Source organism: Pelophylax lessonae (genome assembly GCF_965119305.1).
Source record: "Pelophylax lessonae genome assembly, chromosome: 12".
Classification (NCBI taxonomy): domain Eukaryota; kingdom Metazoa; phylum Chordata; class Amphibia; order Anura; family Ranidae; genus Pelophylax; species Pelophylax lessonae.
The window spans coordinates 199,861,293-199,873,681 of record NC_138779.1 but is presented as its reverse complement, the minus strand read 5'-3'; the positions used below and the strand labels follow the sequence as shown (position 1 = coordinate 199,873,681).

Genomic DNA, 12,389 nt, shown 5'->3' with positions numbered 1-12,389 from the left:
TTGTATGGGCCACTTTCATAATGGAAACACTCAAATTAGCGTACCGTACCGAACCGACCCGAACCGATCCGCTCAGTGGAAACGAGGCATAAGTTACCTAAAGAAAAAATCCTGGTATGGCAATTTTTTACAAAGTTACATTGGTCCAGCTTGGATCGATGGAGGGACTCTGCTTTGTACTCCTAGATTTAAGGGGGGTCCTAAATTTTATGCATTCATATATAAAACTGATTATTTTTCAGCCTACAGATATTCTTAAAATAGAAGATGTGGCCCTCGTGCTGAGAAGCTTGGAGAACCCCTGGTCTCTATGATGACAACTTATGCGATTTTGATTTGCAGTGATTGGTGGTCTGAATGTTTTTTTCAACTGTGTCACTAGCAGGGCTTTTTTTCTAACAGAATAGGTGCAGGAGCTCTCCCCTTCTGAGCCCCTCCCTCCATGTGTCTGCCCCCTTACCCACCTCAGAGCGCCGTCCCTTTATCCCACCCCCTGCCCTCCTCTCAGTACTGCTAAATAATTTGTATGGAATTTATTCTGGTCTAATAACAAGAAAAGCAGTAAAATAGATCCCCCAGCAAAACTAGACCCCACTCCAGCAACAATAGATCCCTCACACAATATTAGACCCCCCCCCCAACCACAATGGACCCCAGCAACAATAAACCAACCACAGCAACCATAGAACCTACCCCAGCAACAATAATTCCCCCACACAACAACAATGGACCATCCACAGCAAAAAAAAACACCCCAAGAAACAAAAGACCGACCCCAGCACCACCAGACTCTCCCAGCAGCAACAACAGATCTCCAAGCAGCTAGCATCAATAGGCCCTCCAGCAGCAACAATATGCCCTCCAGCAGCAACAACAGATCTAGCAGCTAGCATCAATAGACCCTCCAGCAGAAACAACAGATCTCCAAGCAGCTAGCATCAATAGATCCCCTAGCTCAACAACAGATCTCCAGGCAGCTAGCATTAATAGGCCCTCCAGCAGCAACAATAGGCCCTCCAGCAGCAACAACAGATCTCCAAGCAGCTAGCATCAATAGACCCTCCAGCAGAAACAACAGATCTCCAAGCAGCTAGCATCAATAGATCCTCTAGCTCAACAACAGATCTCCAAGCAGCTAGCATCAATAGCCCCCCCAGCAGCAACAATAGGCCCTCCAGCAGCAACAACAGATCTCCAAGCAGCTAGCATCAATAGACCCTCCAGCAGAAACAACAGATCTCCAAGCAGCTAGCATCAATAGATCCCCTAGCTCAACAACAGATCTCCAAGCAGCTAGCATCAATAGGCCCTCCAGCAGCAACAATAGTCCCTCCAGCAGCAACAACAGATCTCCAAGCAGCTAGTATCAATAGACCCTCCAGCAGAAACAACAGATCTCCAAGCAGCTAGCATCAATAGATCCCCTAGCTCAACAACAGATCTCCAAGCAGCTAGCATCAATAGATCTAGCAGCAACAACAGATCTCCAAGCAGCCAGTAACAATATACCTCTACCTCAACAGTAGATCCCTACAAGCAACATAAGACCCCCCAGCTATAATAGATCCCCAACCAGTAAAATTAGACCCTTACACAAAAACAAGTCCCCACCAGTGACAACAGATCCCCCAGCAGCCAGCATTAATAGACCCTCCAGCACACCCTACACCCCTTGCCATTACATACATTCAGTGCTGGAGGTGCCGGAACTGCGTTCCCCCGTGTTCCTGCTGAAAAAAAGCCCTGGTCACTAGCCTCTCAAATGAGGTAGTTAGACAACCTATCGTAAACATAGGGCCTACTACTACATACAGGACCTCCTTCTAAACAGAATAGAAACCTGGCTGTTTTACTAAAACATTGGATTTAATACTTTCAGTCTCTGGCATACAACAAGTATGCAGATTGAGAGAATCAAACCAAAATCAGAAGTTCTTACTCCTCAAGGATTACAAAATAATGAAGTGGAGGGTTAGCATGGCCGCTAACAAGAAGAACTTTTAGAAGATTAAGCCAGCAATGGGGGCCTCATTGCTTATCTAATGACTGATTTCACTTAAAGAAGAAGAGGGGAAAGGTTCCATCAAGTGCTCTATAACAGGTTAAGGAAAGACTTGGACTTTTGGATGCAAGATACACTACGCAGCAAAATGTTTGTGGACGCCTGACTATCACACCAATATGAGCTTGCTGGACACCCCATTCATGCTACCAATATGGAGTTGGCCCCCTCTTTGCTGCTATAACAGCTTTCATTTTTTTGGAAGGATTTCCTTAAGATTTTGGAGTATTTCTGTAGGGATTTTGGGCCCATCTAGCCAAAAGAACATTTGTGAAACCAGTTTCTGATCTTGAATGAGAAGACCTGGATAGAAACCAGCATTCTAATTTATCCCAAAGCTGTTCATTGGGGTGGAGGTCGGGGCTTCCTGCAGGCCACTCCATACCAAAACTCATCAAACCATGTCTTCATGGAGTTGGCTTTGTTCATAGGGGTGTAGTCATGCTGAACAGAAAAGGACCTTTTCCAAACTTTTGCTCAAGGTTAGAAATGTGCAAATGATTGCTGTATCATTAACAATACCCTTCACTGGAAATACGTGAAGTCAATAATTGGGAGGGGAGTCCACACACTTTGAGCAAAATCGGTAGGTGTGATAGTTAGAAGTCCACACACATTTAGCCATATTGTGCACATTTGTAATGTAATTAACAGGTCTTTTAGAAGCTGTGGATGTACCATTCCTATGAGTATTCCACATCTGATAATATTTTCTAAACTGCAGACTCTAAAGCTTTTTCGAGAACTCTTACTGCATCTTCAGCGATATCTTTCAAGAAGCAATAAAGCATTAAATATGTTGTACCGAACGAGATGCCACCTGCTGCCGCTGTGCCAATCACAGGTATATTACTAGCTAAATATTCAACGAACATGAGTGACCCGGTTGCTCCTCTGGTTAATAAGGTGGTGACAAGCTCTTTGTTGATCTCTTTTACCACTATAGGTGACTTGATCACAGACTTCAACTCATTGACCTCTTTACCAAATCTGTCGGCCAACTTTTCAAGAGATCCTTGATCCAGACCAAATGCATCCCGATATTTTCTCATTTCTCTCACTAAGATACCAACATCACAAGCCACTGACAGTCCTGGAATAGGGACTGTTGCCACAGCACAGGAGACACTTGACCACTTCCAGATCTGCTTCCTCAAGGCTTCTCTTTTCTTTTCTAGAATTGGGAGAGAAATATTGGGCAAACATAACATGAATACGTGTCGCTTTTGGCTTGGAAGCTCCTGTTCTAGAGTCTCTCGCATTTCATTGAAGTCATATTTGTTAAAGTCCAGAGAGGAGAGGAGAAACACCTTTGGATCTTGGATTCCTCCATCATTTAGGCATTGAATGCAGTCATCCCGAATCTCTTTCAATATATTCTCTTCATTAAATGACTTTTTCCTACGCATTTGAGAAGCATACATGTCAGAGTCTACTTTCGATCGCACAAAGTAAAATTTCTTTCCCATGGACTTAATCTCTTTAGCCAGCTCCATATCATTGTGTCGAAAACGTTCTGATGACATGATTATAAAAAAGTCATATCGATGGAACTCAACATCTTTAAGGTAATTATTTGGGTTAAAATTTGGGGTCCCAATGCCGGGTAGATCCCAAAATGTCACGTTATTGTACTGTGGATGTGGATAGGCTTTTGTTTCCTTCGTGGTCTCTGTGACTCCTGTTCTAGCAGCACCTTCTTCTTCATCATTATCCAGGCCACGGATGGCATTGACAAAAGTAGACTTTCCCGATCCAGACTCTCCTGTTACTGCAATGTTTAATGGAGCATTTTCAATATCTTTCAGAGACTGCTGGAGCTTTTCGGTTGCTGTACATAGGTCACCTTCTTCCAAAGCTTCCCTAAATTCCTTCACTTCTTCATCAAAGATAATATCATATGATTCCAAAGAATCCAAGTCAGAAAATTTCCTAAAGAAAAAGAAAAATAATAAAAATAATGTTACATGACATTTAAAAAAACCCTGTCATTCTCTTAAAAAAAAAAAAAAAGGTCCCCATGGAACTCTTCTAAGATAAAAGAGGTAATTATATTCACCTCTCCTGTGGTCTATGTCTCCCATCTTCCCTCCATTGTAGTGCTGCAGCCTCTGTAAAATTCTTCAGAGTTCAGAGTTCAACACCCCTGGGAATGTTGGATGTTTGCATCCCCTGCGGCATGCTGTGGTTTCTTCCTCTGACTCCTATGTCACTACAGAACACAACAGTAATATAGGGTTCAGAGGATGGAGCCACAGCACGCCATTGGGTACATGGACATCCAATACTACCACAATTGTCAAATACCAAAGAGAATAATGGAAGCTAGAGCACTGGTACAGAGAGGAAGTAGGAGACAGGAGACACAGGCTACTGCAGAGGTAAGCATCATACCCAGGGCCGCGGATGGGGGGGGGGACCACCAGCCCTCTTGTAGGGGGCCCCAGCACACAGGGGGGCCCACACAGAGAGGGGGATTAGTGATGGACAACAAATACAGAAATCTTCCTCCAGCACCTGAATCGGATCTGTCCCTCTCCCTGCTATCAGCTTGTATCTGTTGAGAAAGAGACAGTCGTCCCTCACTAATCCCCTCCCTTGTGTGGGCCCCCCTCCCAGCACTGGCTCTAATGTTATCTCTGCTTAGGAGTGTATTTGTAACTTTGTTTCTCTCTCTCTGTCTCTCTGATCACTGAGCTCCAACTGCCCAGCCTGTATATTTTTCTCATCTCATGTTCATTTTTATTTAACATATTTTTTTTTTATTTTTTTTTTTTAGATTTAGCCGGAATTATGCGAGTTATGTTATATTTGTGTCTGCGAATAGGGATTTTGTTGTAATTTTAGCTAAATATATCTTTAATATTTTCTTGGGGGGGCCCTGCCAGGTAGTCTGTACGGGGCCCCGCGATTTCTAACAGCAGCCCTGATCATACCTCTTGTATTGCAGTAATACACCATCAGGATTTATTTTTAACTTGACAGGATTGATCCCATACTAAATCCAATCCAATCCATCCAATACATCACCTTCACAGTTGCCCTTAGTTTAATACCCCACATGTCATAGAGCTGCTATTACTTCCTTCCATTAGGAATACAGTCAGCATGACAATACATGGATTGCTTTCTGTCATTTTAGCTTTGGCCTTAAGCGAATGCCCTGTTTGCCATGCCCTAATAATACTAAATAAATATATTCTATGGATCGGTTTTTAGGACTAAAAATCACATTTTGAAAGATCTTTGAATTAAAATATTAGCCTTTGCTAGGATACCGAAATACAATGTTTCTGCTTTTGGGATCAAAAAGAATACTAAGCCAGTGATTGATTCAGTTTGTAACTAAATTATTACTTTTGGATAGCCTGATCTTTTAAAGCATATTTAACATTATAGTTTTTTTTGGTAGAGTTTTGGTGGTGCATGAACCCTATACGGTGGCTTTTTGTATCACCGCTGGGGAGATTCACCTCACTGTCTGTCCTGGTGACCATTGTCATTAAAGCGGAGTTCCACCCAAAAGTGGAACTTCCGCTTTAGGGAGTCCTGACCCCCCGACATGCCACATTTGGCATGTCATTTTTTGGGGGGGGGGGAGCGGGTACCTAGTTTTGACAGGTACCCGCTCCCACTTCCGCTCGGAGCGCCGCGGCGCCCTGAGCGGAAGTTCTCCTCTCCCCCTCCCTCCCTGCAATCTTCTGGGACACGTCAGAGGTCCCAGAAGATTGCCGGCCAATCACGGCGCGCAGCGCGACTCGCGCATGCGCAGTGGGCACCCGGCTGTGAAGCCGCAAACTGTAACAGCCGGGTGCCCACAGCAGTGATGCCGGCGCCGTGGGAGAGGATCGAGGCTTCCGGCGGCCGCATCGCTGGACCGTTGGACAGGTGAGTAAATGGCTGGAACTCCGCTTTAACCACTTTACCACTGGATGATTTTGCTGTCTTACGTCCAGGCCACTTTTTGCGATTCGGCGCTGTGCGAATTTAACTGACAATTGCGCGGTCGTGCCCAAACAAAATTTACGTCCTTTTTTTCCCACAAACAGAGCTTTCTTTTGGTGGTATTTGATCACCTGTGCAATTTTTACTTTTTGCGCTATAAACAAAAAAAGAGCGTAAATTTTGAAAAAATAACAATATTTTTCAAATTTTTTTATATGAAATTCCCCCTAAAAAAAATTTAAAAATCAAAATGTTTTTAAATTTTTGGCCAATTTGTTTTTTGCTACCTATGTTTGGTAAAAAAAAAAAAAAAATCACAATAAGCGTATTTTGATTGGTTTGCGCAAAAGTTATTGCGTTTACTAACTAAGGGAAAGATTTCTGTCATTTTTGGTGTGTTTTTTTTTAACGAGTAATGGCGGCGATCTGCGATTTTTTTTTTGCGGGACTGCGACATTGCGGCGGACAGATTGGACCCTTGACTGACATTTTTGACACTTTTGGGGGTACCAGTGACATTTCTATAGTAATCAGTGCTATAAATATGCACTGTTACTGTAAAAATGACACTGGCAGGGAAGGGGTTAATTTTATTGGAGAGGGAGGGGTTAATGTATGCCTGGTGCTTACTGACGTGTGTGGGGGGAGGTGACTGAGTGACACAGGGAAAGATCGCATGTTCAGCTATGCTGAACCCTGCAATCTGTCACTGTCTGTTTACAAAAGCGGGCGGATCTCCAAACTCGATTCCCCGACGATCAGGGAAGAGCAGCGGTGATCACCGCTGCTCCTCCCCTGGCCCAACTCCCGCTGTGAACGAATACAGCGGGAGCGAGCCTCCGGCGGCGCGTGAGTGCCGCCCACAAGGGGAGAAGTCCAGCGACGTAGTACTACGTCGCTGGACGATAACGAGCCACTGTGCCGCAGTAGAGGCACAGTGAGCAGTCGTCAAGTGGTTAAAACAGAAATTGATTGCAAAGGCCCCTTTCACACGGGCCTTCCGTATGTCCGTATATCACCCCATCCGTTTGCGGGTGATATACGGACATAATGCATGTCTATGGGATTGCAGATGTCAGCGGATGACCATCCACTGACATCCGATTTGCCTCCTTTCAGTTCTGTTCTGTTTTTTGGAACGGAACAGAACCCTATTTTTCTTCCGTTTAAAAAACGGAAAGGAAGCAAAATCGGATGTCAGCGGTGTCATCCGCTGACATCCACAATCCCCATAGACATACATTATGTCCGTATATCATCCGCAAACAGATGGGGTGATATGCGGACATACGGACCGGATGACACAAGTGTCATCCGTGTCCGCGAAAAAAAAAAGAAAGTGTTGCAGCGGAGGAAAAAAACTGAGCGGCCATGTGAAAGAAGCCAAAATCAAAATATTATGTCACATCAGAACAGGAATAGAGTGAAACGCTTCCAATGGTTGTCACCCGCTCCAATGACATCTATCTATCTAAAATGGGATTGCCCCTCACTTTAAAGAGACTGCCTCTCACTTCCTGTTGTGTCTCCAGGACAGGAAATAAAGGTTTACCCTGCATTAAAATGAACAGAAAAAAAAAAATATAATAATAATAATAATAATAATAAATTATATATATATATATATATTATTAGTTAATTAGAAACTTGTAAAAACTCAATAGCACTGTTTTAAATAAGGCAAAGTAGAGAGTACATGGCAACAAATCAAAGACCAACCTTTGTCATATACACACCAAAAAAATAGAAGAGAATAATGGGAATTTTCAGCTGCTACAACATATCTAACCAAATGTTTGAAAAAAAAAAAAAAAATGTATTATCACAAAATTCTGCATATTTTTTAAATTCAGGAGTTCTGGGTACAAATGTATTCCCTGCTATGGAGGTTTACAATAATTTTAGAAGATTGGTGTACCTTTTCTCTGAAACCCACATTTAAAATACCCCCGGGTTCAGCCAAATAAATTCTTTATAGGATGATGGTCCATTTATCCTTAACGTAGCTGCCAGTTCTGGTCTTGGGGTGGAGGTGTATTAGTTTTCAATGTGTTTCACAGGTCATCCTGCCTACTTCATCAGGAAGCTGTGGAACCCATCTACGTATATAGCTTTAAAAGCAGACACATGTTCCAAAAGGAGCCTCATGAACCCAACTCCTGGAAATTAGGGCATGAAAACAGCAAGGGATAAAACACCCCAATGCAAAGGGAGGAACAATGGCCATAAAGGCGGCCAAACCACTGCTAACATAGGCTGAAAATCCGAATGATATTCTTTATTTTGATATTGTCAATGACCTTCTCGACAATCCAGTTGCTGCCATATTCAAGAAACATTGCCCATTACCTTTTATTTGGAATCCTTGGTAGAGCATGTATGATTTGTGTGGATTGATTAAAAGGGTATTATGGCCATATACTGAAATCAGTTCCAAATCCCATTCTCTTATATCTCACCCAGTGAATTCCTGAGGTTTTAATTGGAGTGTCTGAAAGGAAACAACTTCCACTGCACTCTCTCCTTATAAAACCCATAGTGCTCTGGAAATCCTGTGTCAAATGTACATCCTGTATCAAATGTTTATTTGTTAAATAAAGTTTGTAAATACTGTATGTAGCACTTCCCCCTAGAGGACTGCTGAGAATTACACTTTCTGGATTCCCCTAGGTTACCCTTTAGCAACTGATAGCAGATAATTACATAGTTACATAGTAGTTGAGGTTGAATAAAGACATCAGTCCATCTAGTTCAACCTGATTAGCATTGAAAGTCCTTGGCTCAGTGAAAAATCAATACAGGGGATGTTGGTTTTTGTGTTTTTATTGGAACTGGGGTAGGAGAAGGGATGAGTGGGATACTCCAACTATGAACTATGCACAATCTTGAGGACAACTAGCTGTAGTGTGTGGCAAGGCCGCTGCTTCACCTTGTGGTTATGAGTAAGCGATCATTTGTATCGTGACGTGTCAACCTGGCATGTCTTTTGATGCACGAATTTATCCATGAGGAATAAAGGATAGCATTGATTTCATCTTATCTTTAAGTGCGGTCCTACTTTTGATTTTCTGCTATTGCGGATGACGGATCTGACCTGCACCAGGATTAATGTCTCACCTGAGCGGCTTTTTCCCCTCTGTTTCCGCTGCTTCACCTTGCCACTGAAGTGAAGATAGATAATGTGTTCTTGCTTGAATTACTCTTCAGGGTTCTAACTTGGCACCCACTTTCTCACTTGCTGTGTGCACTGACACCTGTCCACTGACTCTCCAATGGAGTGGTCCCCTTCCTGGGCAAACCCCCGGCAAGATTCCCGGTACTCACGGACACTGTTTTTCCCAAGATTGCTCTTCCTCCGACTCCACCCGTCAGCTTTCCTGGACCTCCTGGCTCAGCTCCACACTCCTGGCTCACAAGGCCGACCACCTGTGACCACCATCTACAGCAGCAGAAGGAGAGACAGATGTCACCCTCCTTCTGGGACCTGGCTTTCGCCCAAAGACACCTTGCCACATGTGCCCTTGGCTTTTATAACATATCCGAGGATGCACCACTGTTTGTGCCAGCCCACTGGGACAGTTACAAAAGCCTGTGTGTCACTGGCTGGGTTTCCTCTACTGTCCTACAGGCTCCCCTATTGGATACAGTGGGGACACTCCCTCAGCCCAGATGAATCACACCTTGGACACATGCAACAGGCAGAACTACTGATCAGGCTCTCCTGATAAAGGAGGAGACACTAGACTTTACCTACCTATCACCTACCTAGGAGCGTGCTACATCTAAAATATCAGTTTAAAACATAAAACAAATACCCGTAAACCATTATATTTTCCATTTAAGAACGTTTAATGTAGGATTTAGTTAAATCTTGAAAATCTTTTGGCATGCAAAATACATTGGCAAAATATAGACTTTAATTGCATATATAAATACATAACTCTTTTCTATGATAAATAAAGCAGATACTATATCTAAAAAAAGTTGGCAATCCTTAAACTGTTCTTTTTTGCGCTATGAGAAACGAAAACTTGACAAAGCCTCATCACCACCACACTATCCTAAACTAAAGAACGTTTTGGCTGGAGGTGGGTTTAGGTAAAACCAGTACTTAAAGTGGGACTTCACGTCTATTGTGAAGTTCCCTCCTCCCCACCCCTTCTCCCCATATGAAGTGCACTTTTTTTGTTTAAATAAAAAAAAAGTTCTGTCCCACCCCCTAATGCCCGTCATTCACCTAGGAATGATGTCTCCTATGGCTCCTGGGATATGTGCATCACATATCCCAGGAGTTATAGCGGTTCATAGAGAAAGTAGGAGAGGTTGTGGGCTTAGCGAAGAGGCATCACAAGGCCCTGAAACTAAACCCACAAGAGCCAGCAGGCCTCAGGATGATGTACTATACGTAAAAAGAGAACAGCATGGGACCAAGCAGGGTCAGAATTCAGACAGGATTCTGCAAGGCACTGCTGGATCGCTGGGCGGGTGAGCATCTGAAATATTCAGGACTCATTGCAAGGTATGCAAGGATGGAGAACCACTTTAAGAAGCATTAAGACAACCATTGTTGAGTTCTCACCTTTTGAAAATACTTGGCTACCATTCTAGTTCAATGTTTTCAGTGCTTTCTAAACGATCAACCCAGAACAAAAATGCAGGCTAAGGATCTCTGACCTAACTCAGATATTCCTGACCTTCATGCTTGTTGGTGATCCTGGTGATTAGCATTTTCAGAAAGAGGTCAGCAATAGTAGTATAGCACCCTCCTAGTCAGGTGCTAGATAGTGAGTGTAGTTTTGGCTCTGTCTGCCTATCAGAGGAGCAGCAGACAAATTCTATATTGCACTTGGCTTATCAGGGAGCAGGATCTGCGATTTAGGTCTGATCAGTGTGCCCAGTGTGTGATTCATCTGGTCTAAGGGAGTGTCCCCAGCTGATCCAATGGGGAGGCACATTGGATGCTCGAGGAAACCTGGCCAATGACACACAGGCTTTTGGTACTGCTCTAGGGATTGGCACAGACAGTTGGTCTTGGAGCATTATCGGGCAGGGTATAAAAAGCTACAGGCACATGAGGTCTTTTGGCGGGACGCAAAGTCCCAGAAGGAAGGTGGCGGCTGCCTCCTCTTCTGCAGCAGTTGGTGATGGTCACAGGCATTTGGCCTGGTGAGCCAGTGGTGCGAGGCTGAACCCAGAGGTCCAGGAGAGCTGACTGGAGGAGTTGGGGCACTGTGAGAATCTGTAAAAAACAGTATCGTGAGTACAGAGGATCTTGCACAGGGGTCTGCCCAGGAAGGGGACCACTCTGGGAGTATTGTCAGTGGACGGGTGTCAGCAAGTGGAGAGAAAGGGGGTACTGGGGGAGTACCCTGAAGAGAAACACAAATAGGAACACTTACCTCAGCTTTATTCAAGTGGCAGGATGAAGTAGCGGCCTTGCCACATTCTTAAGCTATAAGTCCTCTGAATTGTGAATAGTTAAACAGTTGGAGTACCCCACTCATCCCTTCTTCCATCCCAATATAAATTAAGCAACTACCCCTAGACTGATCATTGACTGAGCCAAGAACATAAAGTGTTAAGATTTCTGCAAGCAGTTGCTACAGGTAACTCAGGGAACCCAAAGGTGTCATTTACCAGCAGTCCTCTAGGGGGCAGTGCTACAATAGCTACAGCATTTCTCTCAGTAGGAGTTTCAATTACAGCAACCCTGCGCCCCCCAGTCACATTTAAAGAAAGTCCACCCTGTAATTAATAGAAAATGCTATAAACTCCCCTTTCCAGGTGACCTGTGCCTTCAAACTCTGCTGCTTTGCTGCTCCTAGGCCATTCCATGTAGAACACACTTCTGGGTGTGTTGAATACTTGCTCTGCATTCTGTGGTTCCCCCAACTGGCTCATACATCTTGTAGTGACATACCAGCAGGCAAGAGGACAAAGAGTTTGGAGGGAAGAGCCGTTATTCACACATTAAGAAATGTGGAATACCTGCAGTGTTAATCCCTGTATACACGCGTCGAAAATTGGCAGGAAATTTTCGTCCAACGTCCGATCTGCCGATTTTCGGCTTGTTAGTATGATGCTTCCGACAACCGACTCCGACTTTCCGGCCGAAAAAAATCTGGTGTGCAGGCTATAAAATGTTTGTCCGCCGTCAAAACGCCGCCGATTTTCGTGCAGTCAGTACAGATTTCGACAGGGAAAAATCTGATGAGCAAGTCTGGGCATGCTCAGAGAAGAAAGAACACAAAGAAAGCAAACCAACACATGACATCACTTCTGAAGCAGATTTTTGTTGGGCGAGAAAATTCGTGTGCAGTCTAGGCACATTCCAACCAACAAAACACCACCCTGGACAAAAGACGGACGATCAGTCGGCCGA

General features: G+C 43.9%; 1 protein-coding gene across 1 annotated transcript in view; it reads right to left on the bottom strand.

Annotated features, from left to right (window-relative positions):
• Positions 1-2,361: 2,361 nt before the first annotated feature.
• LOC309568970 (uncharacterized protein) overlaps positions 2,362-12,389 on the bottom strand; it is a gene marked incomplete at its 5' end in the record, with an annotated part of 48,725 nt that continues 38,697 nt past the window's right edge. Inside the window, one exon of the mRNA XM_082274734.1 lies at positions 2,362-3,994. Coding sequence (XP_082130860.1) covers positions 2,776-3,994 — 1,219 coding nt within the window. The remainder of the gene's footprint in view (positions 3,995-12,389) is intronic.